At 40.0% G+C, this 21,249-nt stretch overlaps 1 protein-coding gene across 3 annotated transcripts in view; it reads right to left on the bottom strand.

Annotated features, from left to right (window-relative positions):
- Positions 1 to 21,249, bottom strand: part of CTDSPL2 (CTD small phosphatase like 2) — a 100,210-nt gene that overhangs the window by 39,712 nt on the left and 39,249 nt on the right. For all 3 annotated transcript variants that reach the window (XM_003811378.6, XM_055098377.2, XM_008963796.6), the window contains exon 3: positions 1,739 to 1,877. In XM_003811378.6, the coding sequence (XP_003811426.1) occupies positions 1,739 to 1,877 (139 nt within the window). The remainder of the gene's footprint in view (positions 1 to 1,738; positions 1,878 to 21,249) is intronic.

Here is a 21,249-nt window from a genome sequence, read left to right as displayed (position 1 = left end):
CTGAAGCAAAAGGCTATATATAGCAGTGTCAAAAATTACTTATGGACACTGAGACACCATCTCAGAGTGGCTAGGGAAAATAATTTTAAGTTTCCTGTAAATCAAAATGTTCCACAGATCTTTTAAGAATATAAAAGTAAAATCAATCAACTGTTCTAATTAATCATCCTTTGATTCTCCTCAACTTTTGATGTCTACAACACTTATTTCCTTCTTTGCTATGGTTCTTTTAACTTGTTTCTTTCTCTATTTTGTCCCCCTTGTCTTGTCTCAGTCTTTTTCTCCCTCCTGGTTTGTTTTTTCTAACAATAAAGATATATTGCTGCACTGGGCAGAGACAAGGGGAGAAATTGCTGCTGTGTTTAAGATAGCATTGGTTAAAATAGTACTCCATACTCTAAAGCAGGGGTCCCTAACCCCATACCCACTGGTACCAGTCCGCAGCCTATTAGGAACTGGGCCGCAGAGCAGGAGGTGAACAAGCATTAACGCCTGAGCTCTGCCTCTACTACCTTATCTGCAGATAAGCTGCTGCATTAGATTCTTTTAGGAACATGAACCCTACTGTGAACTTTACATGCAAGGGATCTAGGTTGTGCGATCCTTATGAGAATCTAACTAATGTCTGATGATCTGAGATGGAACAGTTTCATCCTGAAACCATTCCCATCACTGTCAGTGGAAAAACTGTCTTCCACAAAACTGGTCCTTGCTGCCAAGAGGTTGGGGACTGTTGCTCTAAAGTGTTATTCTTTATAGCTGTCTCTGCTTTTCCTTAATGCTATTCTCCTTCTTTTTGACTTTGAGGAGCTTCTCTGCTATGCAACAAGGTATTGACAGAGTTTATCAACAGCGGCAGTATTGACATTTCAGTCTGATAATTCTTTGTTTTGAAGAGCTGTCCTGTGTATTGTAGGATGTTTAACAACATCTCTGACATCCACCTGCTAGACACTAGTAGCCACCCCTCCACAAGTTGTGACAACCAAAAAGGTCTCTAGATATTGACAAATGTCCCTTGGAGGAAAAAATCACCCCTAGTTGAAACCTACTGGACTAAGTGATGCAAGTCCCCTCTGAGCTCTTAAGTAGAATAATCTAGGAAGAAATTTGGTATATATTTCAATTAAATTAAGTCACAATTATTATTGCTTTAAGAAATGAGTTTATTTAGATGTTCAAAATGTTGATCCACATACATTTTTATGCTAAATAGCATAAAGGTATATACTCTATCTTTACTTACTTTAATTCAAAGTAAGATTCAAATTAGCACATTTTTATTTCACTTCATGTTACTAATAATACAAATATTACAAAATTAAGGCAAAAATTACTCAAAGTAGTTTTGTTTTGTTTTTGAGACAGAGTCTCACTCTGTCACCCAGGCTGGAGTGTAGTGGCACAATCTCAGCTTACTGCAACCTCTGCCTCCCGGGTTCCAGCGATTCTCAACCTTCAGCCACCTGAGTAGCTGAGATTACAGGCATGCGCCACCACGCCTGGCTAATTTTTTGTGTGTGATTTTAATAGAGACGGGGTTTTGCCACGTTGGCCAGGCTGGTCTCAAATTCCTGGCCTCAAATGATCCGCCGACCTCGGCCTCCCAAAATGTGAGGATTACAGGCATGAGCCACTGCACCCGGCCTCAAAGTAGAGTTTTAAAAATAGATAATAAATGTGTCAGGTGAGATCTCTGCTTACACCTAAATAAAACAGTATCTAAATATTAACAAACCTCCATTTACTTGACTTTTCCGTCTTACTCGAGATATCTGTTTGTTAGGTTTTTCTCCTGCTCTTGGTGTTGACGTGATCAAATTGTTATCTATATCACGTTCAATTCTACTCCGTTTTGAAGGATTTTCTCTCTCTTCCTTAAGATATAAGAGAAAAAAAACACACTAAGCACAATCATTCTGCCTTATAGGTTACAATATTAAAATGAAAAAATACGGTATAATATACTTTCCTCTGCTTTTCATATCCAGGAAAAACAAAATGCAATTATAGGTAATATCAACACAGAAAAAATTTGACAGGGCTGTAAGAACATGAATGCAATTACAATATACAAATACAATTACAGCATCCCTACAATTCAGATCCCTTCCCCAAGGTCCATTAAGTTTTCCATGCTATCAAAATATTAAATTATAGAATGTGCTCTGAATCTTCAAAAGCTTTCCCTCATTTTTAGAAGTGTCCTTAAGAACAGAGATCATTTCCTTAAGCAACTCAGGGTAGGAGAGGGAGCCCCACTGAATGTGCTGGCAAGTCACATATTGCCCAAAAATAGAGGGTGGGGATAAAGGTGGGGCCTGGCACTGCCACACCCGCACTGCCTACCTCAATTATTCAATTACCAGAATAAATAGTATAGAGTCTACCCCTTAACAAAGCTCTCTATTTGCTACCTTATATGGGGCAAGTACCCATGACCAGTTTATACTATTCTTGCAGTACTAATGGACTAAAATAGTATACTTTCAGCCATTAGGATGATTTATGTTTTACTATTTATATATATAGTTTTCTAATTTGTAAATTTTTTTTTTTTTTTGAGACAGAGTTTTTCCTCTGTTGCCCAGGTTGGGGTGCAGTGGTGTGATCTTGGCTCACTGCAACCTCAACCTCCTGAGTTCAGGCGATTTTCCTGCCTCCACCTCCCGAGTAGCTGGGATTACAGGCGCCCACCACCATGCCCAGCTAATTTTTGTATTTTTAGTAGAGACGAGGTTGGAATTACAGGCGTAAGCCACTGTGACCAGCCTCATTTGTAAATTTTTTCTAGAGTCATGCACATGAGTGATTTTTTCTTTTTCTTTTTTTTTTTTTGAGACAGAGTCTGACTCTGTCACCCAGGCTAGAGTGCAGTGGCACGATCATGCCTCACTGCAACCTCCGCCCGCCTCCTGGGTTCAAGCGATTCTCCTGCCTGAGCCTCCCGAGTAGCTGGGATTATAGGCACGCACCACCACGCCCAGCTAATTTTTGTATTCTTAGTAGAGACAGGGCATCACCATATTGGTCAGGCTGGTCTCGAACTCCTGACCTCGTGATTCGCCTGCCTCGGCCTCCCAAAATGCTGGGATTACAGGCATGAGCCACAGCACCTAGCCACATGAGTGATTTTCTAGTATTACTATAATACTGCCCTACATAATTCCTTACTGCTTTAATGAGACTACCTGAAATCTTTTGGTAAGGATTAGATCTTCAAATTTATATATTATATATAATTGATACATATAATCAACATTCTCATCTCTACTTTTTTGTATTTAATGTTTTTACCCTACAGCAACTAATAAAATGCACTAACATACATTTTCTACAAGTTGGATATTGCTGCATTATTTCTGAAACAAAACTTGGCATTGTAAATGGTGAAAATTACAATAGCATACAATAATGCCTCAGTGATCCACAATAAAATCCTTCCAATTCTGACCATGTACTATTCTCCTGTATTTTAAAATGAGGATCGGGGAGCCTCCTATCACAAACATGGAATCTTCATTATCAAAAAATACAGGAGCTCTCTTTATAAAGTCTTTGAAGAACAGAAATAATACAGCAGTTTCAAATACATTAAGTCCTAGCCTCCCCCTGAAATGTCCTAGTACAGCTGCTATAACATACATACATACATTCACGAAAACCTTGCATTCTGCAACAATAAAAGTAACAAAACTTATGGAAAAAATGGGTCCAGAAGGGGAGAGAGGTATGTTGGGGCAGATTAGTTCATGCCCCTGTAACTCTGTAACCATAGCACTAACAAAAACAATGATTGGAGCTGGGCTTGGTGACACATGCCTGTAATCTCAGCTACTTGGGAGACTTAGGTGGGAGCCCAGGAGTTCAAGGCTGCAGGGAGCTATGATTGCACCACTGCACCCCAGCCTGGGCAACAAAGTGAGACCCTGTCTCTAAAACAACAACGACTGGGACCATCAGAGATAACTTGGACATCCCTAACCAGGTAAGGCAGCTAAGAGGGCTGGAATGCTACCTCAGGGGATAATAAACGGTACTAAAAACAATGAAGTAGAAACAGGGGCTTATGGGAAAAGTGAAGCTTTAAGCTAGCAGGGATGCTGTTAAGTTGGGCACAAAAGGAAATGCAAACTGCCACATGTGAAGAGTCCCTGCTAGACCAGGGTGCACCTCTCTGGAGAGAGAATATCTGCTGCAGATTATCAGTTTTAATTAAAAATAAAAATAGGCCGGGCGCTGTGGCTGAAGCCTGTAATCCTAGCACTTTGGGAGGCCGAGGCAGGCGGATCACCTGAGGTTGGGAGTTCGGGACCAGCCTGACCAACATAGAGAAATTCTGTCTCTACTAAAAATACAAAATTAGCCAGGCATGGTGGTGCATGTCTGTAATCCCAGCTACTTGGGCGGCTGAGGCAGAAGAATCGCTTGAACCCAGGAGGTGGAGGTTGTGGTGAGCTGAGATCATGCCATTGCACTTCAGCCTAGGCAATAAGAGTGAAACTCCATCTCAAAAAATAAAAATAAAAATACAGGTGAAAGGACTTGTGCCTATGTAGCAGCTGAACTGGAGGCTTTTTACTTTCCTGATGAAGAGAATATCAAATTCAACTCTAATTATTCAGTTTGTTGTCTGGTTTAGAAGAAAATCATCTACAAACCCCTCCCCCCTACTATGTTATTGATACTACTCCCCTGTTTACCAATAGTGAGTAAGCTACATAATATTATTGTAGGGGCACCACATATTGTTGCAGAACAGACTATAAGGCGGTCACTTTAGAACACATTCAAATACTTCAGGTTACATGTCTAAAACGGAAGAGGAAGCTATTAAGGTCAAGACTAAAATTCTACAGTCATTGACAGTAAAATCGTACTCTTCAGAATAATTCACTGAAATGCCTAATGATCCAATCCTTTTATTTCCCCCCAGTAGAGACAGGGTCTTGCTATGTTGTCCAGACTGGTCTTGAACTCCCAACCCCAAGCAATCCTCCTGCCTCGGCCTCCCAAAGTGCTGGGATTACAGGCATGAGTCATGGTGCCCAGCCTGATGACCCAATTCTGAAAGACAATTTGTCACCCAATCCTAGTCTTCTGTGAACATTCAACTGTAAAATTTGGGTATACTTTGAACATGGTAGGATTTTTTAGAAGAGGAAGACGAACTAGGAAAGACACAGTTTCTACATTACTATATAAGCTGTTTCACTAAATACAATAATCCTACAATGTCTTCTCTAAAATCTGTATTTTTCTTTTTTCTTTTTTTCATGGAGGCAGGGTCTCTGTCGCCCATACTGGAGTGTAGTAGCACAGTCATGGCTCACTACAGCCTCAAACTCGTAAGCTTAAGCATTCTTCCTGCCTCAGCCTCCCAAGCAGCTAGGAATACAGACACATAACATCACGCCCTGTTAATGTTTTTATTTTTTGTAGAGACAGGGTCTCACTATGTTGCCCAGGCTGGTCTCAAACTCCTAGCCTCAAGCTATCCTTCCACCTCAGTGCAAAATTTGTATTTTTCAAAGTTGTCTCTAAGATAGGTAATTAAGGGGAAAATCATGGGAAGGTGTTCTTAAATATATGAATCCCCATGTAAATACAGAGAACTGAAAAGGCAAGAAAAACCCATGGGCAACATTTACAATGAAACCAGAAGACAAGGTATCCCCCACACTCAAAAATGCAAGCAGATGAGAACAAACCAACAGGCACAATAACTAAATGTCCATATATACCAGTGCAAAGGAAAACAGAAATAAGCAACAAGTGAGGTGGCACACCTGAGAAAAGAAGCCCCAAATACCTAACAGGTAGGTAGTCACTGGAAACCACGGCAGGCCAATTTGAGAATAGCAAATGAAATAAGGGGGAGGGGAGTTGGGGAGTTGCTGTCCAATCCAATAGCATAGGGGGTCTATGGCTAGAATTGAAATGACAGGAACAGTCTGCTCCTATGAACTCTTGAAACTGACCAACTATGGCCCCCTTCTAGAACAAGTTTCCATACTTAGGAGGAAGTATTGGGAGTGGAATCAAATGTGAGTAGGGCAGGCACAGAGAGAAAAGAAAGAGAAATTCCAAATAAACACACGGTAGAAATAAAAGACAAAACTCAAAAAGCATCACCAATATTTAAAAACACTACATAAAAACAAAATTTGTTCAAAGAGATACCCTGAACTACATAACTTTCTGAAAATTCAGAAAAACTAATTTCACATAAAAATGAGCAAGAAAGTATAGATATCAAATCCCACACAAAACTACTATAATGAAACACACGTGGAGCAGAACAATACCTCTATAGATAAAGAACACGTGTCAGAAAAAGATGCATAGGGAAAAGATAAAAATTATAATCTCCTATTTCAAAATCAGGCAAAATAAGAAAATATGAGGCTGGTGTGGAGGCTCACGTCTGTAATTCTAGCACTTTGGGAGGTCGAGGCAGGAGCCTCACTTGAGGCCAGGAGTCTGAGATCAGCTTGGGCAACACAGCAAGATCCCATTTCTACACAAAAATTTAAAAATTAGCCAATCATGGTGGCATGTGCCTATAGTCCCTGCAACTCAAAGAGGCTGAGGCAAGAGGATCACCTGAGCACAGGAGTTTGAGACTGCAGTGAGCCATGATCATGCCACTGCAACCTGGGCAACAGAGCAAGATCCTGTCTCAAAAAAAAAAAAAAAAAAAAAGGAAAGAAAATATGAGACATACAGCAGAGGAAGAAAAACTCAGAAACTAAGAAACAGGACAAAAAAATTCAAAAATTTTTACAAATCATTTCAGAAATAAAGACTATACTACAAGGGGCCCAAGAGAGTAAACAAAAGATTATACCTTATAAGAAAGAGGGTAAAATGAACAATTTTGTTTTTTTGAGAGCCAGGGTTTCACTAAGTTGCCCAAACTGGTCTCAAATTCCCAGGTTCAAGCAATCCTCCTGCTTCAACCTCCTGAATAGCCAGGACTATAGCTGTTGGCCAGCACACCTGGCAAGGGAGAAAACTTTTTTTTTTTTTTTTTAAAGAAATGAAGACAGACATAAAAACAAATGAAGAAAATGTAAAAGCCAGGAGTGGCATGTCAATTCAAGACACGTTTTATTATTTTTTATTTGTTTTTGAGACAGGCTAGACAGCCGTCACCCAGGCTGAAGTGCAGTCAGTGGCTCCGCTTCCTGGGTTCAAGCAATTCCGCCTCAGCCTCCCAAGTAGCTGGGATTACAGGCGCCTGCCACCACGCCCAGCTAATTTTTGTATTATTAGTAGAGACAGGGTTTCACCATGTTGGTCAGGCTGGTCTTGAACTCCTGACCTGAAGTGATCTGCCTGCCTTGGCCTCCCAAAGTGCTGGGATTACAGGCCTGAGCCACCAAGCCCCAGCTCAATCCAAGACATGTTCTAATTTAGCAACTTAAAAAAAATTATATTATCAAACATTTGACAGAAACGCTTTTCATGTTGGAAGAAAATAGAATAACATTTAAAATAACCAAGAAAAAATGTGAGTTAAGGATTTTATATCCAGCAAAACTGATTTTCAAGCATATAGGGCACTGTTATCAACATGCAAAAGCTCAGAATATGCTTCTCATGAGTCCTTTTTTTTTTTTTTTTTTTTTTTTGAGACAGAGTCTTGCTCTTCTCGCCCAGGCTGAAGGGCAGTGGTGCAATCTCAGCTCACTGCAACCTCCACCTCCCGGGTTCAAGCGATTTTCCTGCCTCAGCCTCCCGAGAAGCTGGGATTACAGGTGCCTGCCACCACGCTGAGGAAATTTTTGTATTTTCTTTTTTAGTAGAGACGGTTTCACCATATTGGCCAGGCTGGTCTCAAACTCCTGACCTCAGGTGATCTGCCTGCCTCAGCCTCCCAAAAGTGCTGGGATAACAGGTGTCAGCCACCATGCTCAGCCCCACCAATCTTTTCCAAGGAATTCACTACAAAAATGAGCTTCAGACAATGATGCTAAGACTAAGCATAAACATCAAGCACATCAAACAGATGGAGAACCTGTAGAACTAAGCCAAATTTGAATAAAGGATAGCATGTAATGAGTATGTGCTCAAAAAATGTAGACATAAAACTAAGAAAATTGGTGAGAAACACATACTAAATAAAGTTCTGCAGGCATCAGATAAATAGTACCAGATAAAATCCTAAATGCATTGGGTGAATAACATAATGGAAAATATGTGAATACATATAAAAGATCTTTGTGTTAAGTATTTTTTTTTTTTTTGAGACTACGTTTCGCTCTTGCTGCCCAGGATGGAGTGCAATGGCACGATCCTGGCTCACCACAACCTCTGCCTCCCAGGTTCAAGTGATTCTCCTGCCTCAGCCTCCCAAGTAGCTGGGATTACAGGCATGCGCCACCATGCCCAGCTAATTTTTTGTATTTTTAGTAGAGACAGGGTTTCTCCATGTTGGTCAGGCTGGTCTCGAACTCCCGACCTCAGGTTATCTGCCCACCTTGGCCTCCCAAAGTGGTGGGATTACAGGCATGAGCCACCGTGCCTGGCAAGTACTTTTTTTTTTTTTTTAAAAGACAGGGTCTTGCCCTGTCACCAAGGCTGGAGTGCAATGGCACGATCTTAGCTAACTGCAGCCCTGACCTCCCAGGCTCAAGTCATCCTTCCACCTCAGCCTCCCAAGTAGCTGGGACTACAGGCACACACCAAGTCCAGCAAATTGAAAACAAAATTTTTTTGCAGAGACGGGGTTTTGCTATGTTGCCCAGGCTGGTCTGGAACTCCTGAGATCAAGGGAACCACCCACCTTGGCCTCCCAAAGTGCTGGGATCACAGGTATGAGCCACTGCACCTGGCCCCCTTTTCTCCCCTTTTTATTAAAGACAGGGTCTTGCTCTGTCACTCAGGCTAGAGTGCAGTGGCACAATCTCACCTCACTGCAGCCTTTGTCTCCTGGGATCAAGTGATCCTCCCACCTCAGCCTCTAAAGTAGCTGGGACTACAGGTGTGCTGCACCACGCTCGACTAATTTGTTTTTAAAAGTTTTTGAAAAGACGAGGTCTTACTATGTTGCACAGGTTGGTCTCGAAATCCTGGGCTCAAGCGATCCTTTCACCACAGCCTTCCAAAGTCCTAGGATTAAAGGCATAAGCCATGGTGCCCAACCTTGTGTTGTGCACTTCTACTGTGCTCTTACTAATTATCTAGTTATACCTGCTATAATCTCTGTAACTTCATTATGATTTAGTAAATTATTATTTTGCAATTTCAAAATTTTTCTATATAAAGTAATGCATCACATAACAACTGGGATATGTTTTGAGAAAAGCATCTTTAGCAATTCCATCACTGTACAATCATACAGCGTATTTACACAAACCAAGATGATATTATCTACCACACACCTATCGCTCCTAGGCAACCCACCTGTTCAGCAAACTACTATACTGAATACTGTAGGCAATTATAACAAAATGTTAAGTACTCATGTACCTAAACACAGAAAAAAGTACAGTAAAAATATGGTATTATAACCTTATTGGACCATAAGGTGGTCCATGCTGACCTAAACATCATTACCTGGCACCTGACTGTATATATATATTTATGTGAAAACACAGCAAGAGTACTCTTCTGCTTTTGCTTTGCAATAATATATTCATTTAAAATACATTTGCTTCTAAATTTTAAGTTTTACATAAAAGTTATTTCAGAATTTAGTAATATTTTAAAATAAAATTTGTGGCCGGGTGCAGTGGCTCGCGACTGTAATCCCAGCTCTTTGGGAGGCCAGGGCGGGTGGATCACGAGGTCAGGAGATCGAGACCATCCTGGCTAACAGTGAAACCCCATCTCTACTAAAAAATACAAAAAATTAGCCAGCGTGGTGGTGGGTGCCTGTAGTCCCAGCTATTCAGGAGGATGAGGCAGGAGAATGGCATGAACCCGGGAGGTGGAGCTGGCAGTGAGCCGAGATCGTGCCACTGCACTCCAGCCTGGGCGACAGAGCGAAGACTCCATCTCAAAATAAAAAAAAATGTAACTTTTTAATACTTAATAATGAATCATTAGGTTACAACAGGGAGGTAAGAAGAGCTGTGATTTCAATCCATTGGTGCACTGCTGAAAAATAAGAAACTGACATATCAGGATTCTCTGACTCACAAAGCAGTAAATCTATTCCAGAGACTCTTGATGCAATTGTCAATAGCAAATGAAAGCATGATAAAGATATCTTCCCTTTGGCTGCATAAGGTTGCCTTACTACATCTTACGTAATAGAACATACTTAAATAGATGAGACATATTTAAATGGTGACAATTTAGTATACTGTCATTTGAGAATGAGTTTTTTAAAAAGGAATTTAATACTTTAAATATATACATAATGAGTTCTTTAAAAGCAAAAAGTGGTTACGGTTTTTCAAACTAAAAATGAAAAAGCGTCTGAAGAATCTTTTTTTTTTTTTTTGAGACGAAGTCTTGTTCTGTTGCCCAGGCTGGAGTGCAGTGGCATGATCTCAGCTCACTGCAAACTCCACCTCCCACGTTCAAGCGATTCTCCTGCCTCAGCCTCCCGAGTAGCTGGGATTACAGGTGCCCACCACCACACCCAGCTAATTTTTGTATTTTTAGTAGAGATGGGGTTTCACCATATTGGCCAGACTGGTTTCGAACTCCTGACCTCAGGTGATCCACCCGCCTCGGCCTCCCAGAGTGCTGGGATTATAGGCGTGAGCCACCGTGCCCGGCCTGAAGAATCTTAAAGTTATCACATTGCATTGGTTGAAAAGGGGTAAACAATATCAGAGAGATAAATCTTTGCATAGTAGATAGTGCTGAAAGTCTGCTAGATAAAAAGTCAGTAAAAGAAGCATGCCCTCCCACTTTCCAATGCTAAGTTAAATCACTGAATGAAAGATTTATCTGCAAACATAAAAAAAGAAGTAATATCTAGTATGTAGAGAATTGTACTTCTGTGCCTTATTAATGTGGCCGGACTTGGTATTTTGCCTACATGTATTTATTTGATACCAGCACCAACTAATTAGCAAAGAGTTTTGTTACTGTGAATGCATGGTAACAAACAAAAGTGGTGAATCCATTTATTTATTTATTGTCTTTCAGTCCATTCTAGAACAACTTGTGTTAACATTTGTGCTAGTTATGCAAGAGCAACGGTGTATATAGTAACTGGCACCTTAAGACAAATCAAGGCACTGAAACCCAACAGTCATTGTATTCTTTTGTTCTGAGATGGAGTCACCCAGGCTAGAGTGCAATGGAGTGATTTTGGCTCACTGCAACCTCTGCCTACCGGGTTCAAGCAATTCTCCTGCCTCAGCCTCCCGAGTAGCTGGGATGACAGGCATGCGCCACCATGCCCGGTTAATTTTTATATTTTTAGTAGAGATGGAGTTTCACTATGTTGCCCAGGCTGGTCTCGAACTCTTGACCTCAGGTGATCCACCTGCCTCAGCCTCCCAAAGTGCTGGAATTACAGGCGTGAGCCACCAAGCCCGGCCCACTGCATTCTTTATTGCCACGTTTAGCAAGTTGGGAGAGCCAGTTCCTCTCAAGAAAGTTCTTTCTTCTTTTTTAAAACAAAGACGACAGAGTCTCACTTTGTTACCCAAGCTGGAGTGCAGTGGTGCGATCTCCACTCACTGCAACCTCCGCCTCCTGGGTTCAAGCGATCTCCCGCCTCAGCCTCCTGAGTAGCAGGGACTACAGGCTTATACCACCATGCCCAGCTAATTTCTTGTATTTTAGTAGAGATAGGGTTTCACCATGTTGCCCAAGCTGGTCTTGAACTCCTGAGCTCAGGCAATCCACCCTCTGCCCTCCTCGGCCTCCTAAAGTGCTAGGATTACAGGCGTTACAGGCGTGAGCTACCGCACCTGGCCCCAAGAAAGTTCTTGATGAAGCTGTAAAACTGTTAAATCTCGGCCTTTTTATATGAGTCTTAACATTCTGTGGGTGGTGGCTCACTCCTGTAATCCCTGCACTTTGGGAAGGCGAGGCAGGTAGACTGCCTGAGCCCAGAAGTTGGAGACCAGCCTGGGCAACACGGCGAAACCCCATCTCTTATAAAATATAAAAATTAGCCTGGTGTGGTGATGCAAACCTGTAGTCCCAGCTAGCAGAGGCGTGAGGATCACCTGAGCCTCGGAAATGGAAGTTAAAACAATGCAGGTTAAAAACAATAAGATACTCTACCCCTGTAGAAAGACTAAAGTTAAAAAGACTGACAATATCAAATACTGGTAAGAATGTGAGCAAGGGAAACTGCTTGAAATTGTTAAATGGAATGTTAGACGGTGAAATAGCTGGGCAGTTTCTCAAAAGTTAAAAAGTGTCTTCAACAAATGGTGCTGGGACTTAATGAAAATGAACATGCAAAATAATGAAGATGACTTCTTACCTCACACCATCTATGAAAATTAACTCAAATGTATCAAAGAGCTAAAAGTATAAAACTCATGAGAAAATCTAGGGATACGGCTGGGCGCAGTGGCTCACACCTGTAATCCCAGCACTTTGGGAGGCCGGGGTGGGTGGATCACAAGGTCAGGAGATCGAGACCATCCTGACTAACACGGTGAAACCCCGTCTCTACTAAAAATACAAAAAATTAGCTGGGCGTGGTGGCGGGCGCCTGTAGTCCCAGCTACTAGGGAGGCTGAGGCAGGAGAATGGCGTGAACCCAGGAGGTGGAGCTTGCAGTGAGCTGAGATCGTGCCACTGCACTCCAGCCTGGGCGATAGAGCGAGATTACATCTCAAAAAAAAAAGAAAATCTAGGGATAAATCTTTGTCACCCTGATTTTGCCAATAGTTTCTTGGATATACCAAAAGCACAAGCAACAAAATAAAAAATAAACAAAGTGGACTTCATCAAAATGTAAAAGTTCTGTGTTTCAGAAAGGGTCCACAGAATAGAAGAAAATATGTGCATATCTCTGAAAAGGAACTTGTATCTAGATTATATCAAGAACTCATGGCTGGGTGTGGTGGCTCACACCTGTAATCCCAGCACTTTGGGAGGCCAAGGTAGGACAATCTCTTAAGCCCAGGAGTTTGATACCAGCCTGGGCAACATAGTGAAACCCTGTCTCTACAAGAAATACAAAAATTAGGCCTGGCGCAGTGACTCAAGCCTGTAATCCCAGCACTTTGGAAGGCCAAGGCAGGCGGATCACCTGAGGTCAGGAATTCAAAACCGGCCTGGGCCGGTGAAACCCTGTCTCCATTAAAAATAAAAAAAATTAGTTGGACTTGGTGGCATGTGCCTGTAATCCCAGGTACTCAGGGGGCTGAGGCAGGGGAATCGCTTGAACACAGGAGGTAGAAGTTGCAGTGAATGGAGACTGCGCCACTGCACTCCAGCGGGCGACAAAGTGAGACTCTGTCTCCAAAAAGTGGGGAAAGAAATTAGCTGGGCATAGTGGCACATGCCTGTACTCTCAGCTCCTCAGGAGGCTGAGCTGAAGGATCACTTGAGCCCAGGAAGCAGAGGTTGCAATGAACCGAGATCATGCCAAAAAAAAACAAAAAACAAACAAAAAAAACCACCTCTTACAATTCAATAATAAAAATAATACAATTAAAATACCAGACATTTCTCTAAAGAAAATGTAAATGGCCAAGAAGCACATAAAAAAGATGCTCCATACCATCAGTCATTAGGGAAATGCAAATCAAAACTACGACATACTGCTTCACACTCACTAGGATGGCTATAATAAAAAAGACAGACAATTACAAGTGTTGATTGTCCTCAAGACAACTGGAATCCTCATATTTTGCTAGTGGAACTGTAAAATGGTGCAACCACTTTGGAAAACAGTCTGGCAGTTCCTTAAAAAGCTAAACACAAAGTTATCATATAACCCAGCAATTCAAGCTCTTACCCAAGACAATGGAAAACAGATGTCCATACAAAAATGTATACATGAATGTTCACAGCATTCTTCATATGGTCAAAATATGAAAACAATCCAAATGTTCATTAATTGATAAATGGATAATCAAAATGTGGTATATCCATACAACAGAATATTACTTGGCAATAAAAAGGAAATAGTGATATAATATATGCCACAACACGGATGTACTTTGTTTTTTCTCTTTTTTTTTTTTAATTTTTATTCAATTCCCAGGACACAGCCCCAGGAGATCCTGAGAAGAAATGCACCATGGGTGCACTTTGAAAACATGCTAAGTGAAAGAAGCCAGACATAATAGACTATGGTTTCATTTACATGAAATGTCCAAAATATAGCAAAATCCATAGAGACAGGAAGCAGATTAGTGACTGCTTAGGGCTAGAGAGGAAGGGGAAATTTAGGAGCTAGAGGTTTCTTTTGAGGGTGATGAAAATATTCTAAAGTTGAGGCAATGGTTGCACAATTCTGTGCATGTACTAAAAGCTACTGAATTTATACTTTAAATGAATGAATGAATGATACTACTATACAACATAGTGCTGTGCCTATACTTCACTATACTATATTACATATTTAAAGTTTTCTAAGATAGCAGATCATAATAAAGGGGCAGGGTAAACTCTGGGAGGTGACAGATACGTTGATGGCCTTGATGATGGTGATGGTTTCACAGGAATATATTTATCCCCAAACTCATAGAGCTGTATACATTAAGTACAGCTTTTTATATCAAAAAATAATAAGTAAATAAAAGCTTCTACACTCCAAAAAAATGGGTGAATTTTCTGGTATATAAATTATATCTCAATAAAGCTGCTACAAAGAAGTTAAGCATACATCTTATGATCCAGCAATATCAATCTTATTTATCCAAATATTCCTAACAACTTTATTTATAATAGCCAAAAAACAGAAACAACTTAAATAGACAAATTGTGGTAGACTCACACACAGGAATACTACTCGGGGAGGGGAGGGGAAGGAATAAACTACAGATACATGTGGTAACGCGGAAGAAACCAAAAAATGTATGTTGTGTGTGTGAAGGAAGCAAGATAAACTGATTATAATCCTATGAAACTCTATAATGACAGAAAGATCAGTGGTTGTCTCAGGTGATGTTGGGTATAAAATAAGGATACTTTTTGGTCATGTGCATAAATCTGTCAGAATTCAAGAAAACAAACACTTTCAACAGGTGTATTTTATTGTGTTTAAGGTTTTTTTTTGAGAAGTCAATATAGGATATAGGAGGATAAATAAAATTCTAAAAAATAGCTAGTTCACTCAAATGACAGGAAAGGAAAAGAGAAACAAAAGATGGGACAAATCCAGAATACACAGTAAGATAGAAGACTTTAAACTCAAACATATTAATAATTACATTAAATATAAATAGACAAAATATGCCAATGTAGGCCAGGCGTGGTGGCTCACGCCTGTAATCCCAGCACTTTAGGAGGCCAAGGTTGGTGGATCATCTGTGGTCAGGAGTTCAAGACCAGTCTGGCCAACATGGTAAAACACTGTCTCTACTAAAAATATAAAAATTAGCTGGGAGTGGTGGCAGGTGCCTGTAATCCCACTTACTCGGGAGGCTGAGGTAGGAGAACTGCTCGAATCCAGGAGGTGGAGGTTGCAGTGAGCCAAGATTGCGCAGCTGCACTCCAGCCAGGGTGACAGAGCGAGACTCTGTCTTTAAAATAAAAAAAAAAGCCAATGTAAATATATATACACAGGTTTTATAAAGGCTGGAAAAACATATATCATGCAAATTGTAAGTAAGAAAACTGTATGGCTATATCAATATTAAAATAAACTTCAAAATAAATAATATCACTTGAGATAATGAGATACATCATAATATTAATAAGAACAAGTCATACGCTTATAAATACATGAAGCTTCAACATACATGAAGCAAATATTGACAGATAAGTGAAGTAGACAAATGCACAAAAATAAGTGATTTTAACATCCCTCTCTTAATAACCAATAAAACAAGTACATGAAAAAATAAGATAGCTGACTATGCAGTCGCCATTCTTTTTTTTTTTTTGAGACAGAGTCTCGCTGTGTTGCCCAGGCTGGAGTGCAGTGGCGTGATCTCGGCTCACTGCAAGCTCCGCCTCCCGGGTTCACGCCATTCTCCTGCCTCAGCCTCCCAAGTAGCTGGGACCACAGGTGCCTGCCACCACACCCGGCTAATTTTTTTGTATTTTCAGTAGAGACAGGGTTTCACTGTGTTAGCCAGGAAGGTCTCGATCTCCTGACCTTGTGATCCACCCACCTCGGCCTCCCAAAGTGCTGGGATTACAGGTGTGAGCCACCGCGCCCGGCCACCATTCTTTTGTTTCTTTACTTCTTTAATAAACTTGCTTTCACTTTAAAAGAAGATATAGAAAATTAGAATATTATCAACCAATTGGATCTAATTGATATTTATAGAATACTGCACTGAACAACTCCGAAATATCACATATATTCCCAAATACATATAGAACATTCAACAAGATAGAATATGTGCTAATAAGTACCAAAAAATACCAAAGAAATCAAATTATACAGAGTATATTAATACTCTTGAATCGAAATGAATAATCCATGGGTCAAAATAAATCACAAGAAAAATGAATAAAAAATAATGTATCAAAATATATGGCATATAGAGAAAGGAGTACTTTAAAATTCATACCTTTAAATACCTACATTAGAAAAAAAGAATAGTGTAAAATTAATGTTCTAATCAAGGAAGTAGCAAGCTACAGCCATAGGCAAAATTCAGCACACTAATTGTTTCATATGGGCAAGAAAGTAAAAATATTTTTTGTACTTATAAATGGTTGGAGGAAAATACATCAAAAGAACAATAATATTTCATGGCACATGAAAACTATATGAAATTCAAATACAGTAGTTCCCCCTTATGCTCACGTGACACCTTTCAAAACCCTCCAGTGGTTGCCTGAAACCACAGACAGTGCCAAACACTACATATACTGTTTTTTCCTCCATATATATACACCTATGATAAACCTTGAATTATAAATTAGACACAGTAAGAGATTACCAATAAAATAGAACAATTATCAGCATCACTAGTCTTGTACTCTGGGGCCATTATTAAGTAAAATAAGGATTAATTGAATACAAACAGAGTGGTATCTACACAGCTGATATGATAAACAAGAAAGCTACTAAGTGACTAACAGGAGTGATACTTGGGCAAAGGGATGATTAATGTCCCAGTTGGGATGGAGCAGGATGATGTAAGATTTTATCATGCTACTCAGAAAGGTGACTAATTTAAAACTTACCAATTATTTCTGAAATTTCCCATTTAATATTTTCAGACCCTGGCAACCACAGGTAACTAAAACTATGGAACACAAAACCAAAGATGGGGGGAACTACTGTACCAGTGTCCAAAGCCATGTTCATTCATTTATGTAGCCGTCTACAGTGGCAGTTGAATAGCAGCTGCAACAGAGACAATATTGTCCACAAAGCCTAAAATATTTCTTACCTGAAATATTTATAGAAAATGTTTACTGATATCTGATTTAAGCTCTCACTTCCAGAAGCTACAAAAGTAAAAGTAAATCAAACTGAAAACAGAAAATACTGAAAATAGTGGAAATCAATTAAACAGAATGAACAGTTAATATTAAAAATCCCTTTGAACGAATAATGAAATTGATAAACCCAAGCAAGACTCATCAAAATAAAGATCAATAAATTATCTAGATCAGGAATGAAAAGAGGAGCACCATTACAAATTCTATAGACAGTATTAAATTAATAAATACCAACAAAATATGATGTCAAATAAATCAACTTAAATTCCTTAAAAACATGTATGACTAAAACAAGAAAGAGAAAAGCTAAATAATCTCATCTATATTAGAGAAACTAAATTACCGTAAAAGATATCCCACAAAGAAAATTCCAGTTACATTTTAGAAATCCCACTCCAGAATTCAACAGTGAATTCTGCCAAATATTTAAGAATGAAATAATACCAATCGAACACAAGCTCTTTCAGAAGAGGAGGAACAGTCCTCAACTTGTTTTATGGCACCAGCTTAATCTTAATCCCAAAATTTAAAAACATTACAAATCAAGACAAAACTACAGAACAAATCCTCCATGAATACAGATATAAAAATTCTTAAAAAAAAAAAAATCCCCAGCAAATCAACTCCAAGTTACGATTTCCATTCAAAAAAAAATTTATGTACTACTCTACATTAAAAGAATAAGAGGGGCCTGCCACAGTGGCTCACGCCTGTAATCCCAGCACTTCAGGAGGCTGCGGCGAGTAGATCACTTGAGGTCAGGAGTTCAAGACCAGCCTGGCCAAGATGGTGAAACCCCATCTCTACTAAAAATACAAAGAATTAGCCAGGCATGGTGTCACGTGCCTGTAATCCCAGTTACTTGGGAGACTAAGGCAGGAGAATTGCTTGAACCCAGGAGGCAGAGGTTGTGGTGAGCTGAGATCGCACCACTGTACTCCAGCCTGGGCGAGAGAGTGAGACTCCATCTCAAAAAAAAAATAATAAATAAATAAATAAATAAGAAAAGAATAAGAGAAATCTGAAGCCAAAAAGCCTTTGAGAAAACTCAACAACAAAATAAAAACATTTTACAAACAGGAATAGAAGAGAACTTCCACAAACTAATAAAAGATAACTAAGAAAAACATCTAGCTAACATCATACCTAATGGTAAAACAAATTCTCTTCCCCTAAGGACAAGGCAAGGGTGTTGTTCTCACCACTGCTACTGAACATGGTAATACAGATCCTAACCAATGTAATAAGTGAAGAAAAAAATAAGTCCCAGTGATGACAAAGGGTAAGCAAAACTCTCATTATTTGGCATATGACATAATTATATATGCATCAAACAAGACAGAACCCTAGTTCCTTTAGTGGAGAACAGTATTTAGAAACCAAGATCTGGGTGCTATGTGCACACAGTTCAGCAGACAGAGCAAGGAAATAGAATCATGTGCCATACAATGTTTCAGTCAACAGCAGACCACATATAGAACAGTGGTCTCGTAAGATTATAATACTCTATTTTTACTGTATCTTTTCTATGTTTAGCTATGCTGAGAAATATAAATACTTAAAATTGTGTTACAACTGCCCATGATAATCAGTACAGTAACATTATGTTTTGTTTTGTTTTGTTTTGTTGAGACGGAGTCGCACTGTGTCACCCAGGCTGGAGTGCAGTGGTGCAATCTCAGCTCACTGCAAGCTCCATCTCCCAGGTTCACGCCATTCTCCTGCCTCAGCCTCCTGAGTAGCTGGGACTACAGGCGCCCGCCACCACGCCCAGCTAATTTTTTTTTTTTTTGTATTTTTAGTAGAGACAGGGTTTCACTGTGGTCTCGATCTCCTGACCTCATGATCCGCCCGCCTCGGCCTCCCAAAGTGCTGGGATTATAGGCGTGAGCCACCGCGCCCGGCCAATCAGTACAGTAACATTCTGTACAGGTTTGTAGCCTAGGAGCAAAAAGCTATACCACATAGCCTAGATAAGTAGTAGAATACACCATCTAGATTCACATAAGTACTATGATGTTCACATGATGACAAAATTGCCAATTAATGCATTTCAGATTGTCAAGTGACACATGACTAAATATAAATACATGCTTGTGTGTGTGGTGGTGGGAAGAGAATGAATGAATATGAATGAATCTTAAACTGTCGTTTCCTCCATAAATTCCACCAGTTAGTCTGAGCTGATTTTTTTTCATTCCATAGTAAGTGGCAAATTACTTCAATTAATCAAGTAGTTAAAGAAACTTAATAAGGCCAGGCGTGGTGGCTCATGCCTGTAATCCTATTACGGGAGGCCAAGGCGGGTGAATCACTTGAGGTCAAGAGTTCTGGCCAGGCACGGTGGCTCACGCCTGTAATCCCAGCACTTTGGGAGGCTGAGGTGGGTGGATCATCTGAGGTCAGGAGTTCGAGACCAGCGTGGCCAACATGGTGAAACCCCGTCTCTACTAAAAATATAAAAAAATTAGCCAGGCGTGGTAGTGGGTGCCTGTAATCCCATCTACTCAGGAAGCTGAGGCAGGAGAATTGCTTGAACCCAGGAGATGGAGGTTGCAGTGAGCCAACATGGTCCCACTGCACTCCAGCCTGGGTGAGAGTGAGACTCCATCTTTTAAAAAAAAAAGAGTTCCAGACCAGCCTGGCCAACATGGTGAAACCCTGTCTCTACTAAAAATACAAAAAATTAGCCAGGCATGGTGGCACATGCCTGTAATCCCAGTTACTCAGGTGAGGCAGGAGAATCGCTTAAAACCAGCAGATGGAGGTTGCAGTGAGCCCAGCTTGTACCACTGCACTCCAGCCTGGGCGACAGAGCAAGACTCCGTCCAAAAAAAAAAAAAAGAGGAGGAGGAAAATTCCCAAATAAAACTACAGTTTGGCAAATCAGAGTTAAAGATTCTGAACAAAAATCTTCATCTAATCATGTTTTTCAAACTAAGAAATTTAACCCATTAATGTATTATCAAATCAATTTAAATTAATACAATCACCTTTAGAAGAAGAAACAAAACAGAAAAGAAAAATAAGAGCACATCACATAAATTAAGGGTGATTTTTGTTTCACATGAAAGTATTACCATGTGTTTCTTTTTGTAGACCACAGTTAAAAGGTCTAAAAACAGGTATTTCATTAAAACTGCATTCATATGGAAATTTATGATCCTTAACTGTAACATCATTTAGTTAAGAATAGAGGAAAAGGTCATTTTGTTATGAGGAAAACTCTGGAAATGCCATATTTGGAAAAATACAGAGATTCATGGTAGAAAACAAATATATTTTAGTTGTGAGGCCTTCAATTACATATTAGAAATCTCATTGTGCTAAAAAGCAGAAAGGCTGCACACGAACAATTCCTGAATAATCTTGCTGATAATTTCATAAATCTGAAGTCTTTGAATCACAAAATCTGTATTTGAGAGACCAAAGATTTCATTCACACTGAATAGTGTTATCCCAAAGTTTATGTTGAAGCCCTAACCTGAATACTTCAGAACGTGACCGTATTTGAAGATAGGGCCTTTAAAAAAGTAATTAAAAGGGTTTTCTTGGCCAGGTGTGGTGGCTCACGCCTGTAATCCCAGCACTTTGGGAGGCCAAGGCAGGCAGATCACTTAAGGTCAGGAGTTCAAGACCAGCCTGGGCAACATGGAGAAACCCCATCTCTATTAAAAATACAAAAAGTAGCCAGGTGTGGTGGCACACGCCTGTAATTCCAGCTATCCAGGAGGCTGA

The sequence above is a fragment of the Pan paniscus genome, chromosome 16 (genome assembly GCF_029289425.2).
Source record: "Pan paniscus chromosome 16, NHGRI_mPanPan1-v2.0_pri, whole genome shotgun sequence".
Taxonomy (NCBI): domain Eukaryota; kingdom Metazoa; phylum Chordata; class Mammalia; order Primates; family Hominidae; genus Pan; species Pan paniscus.
This window is presented reverse-complemented; position numbering and strand designations above follow the sequence as displayed.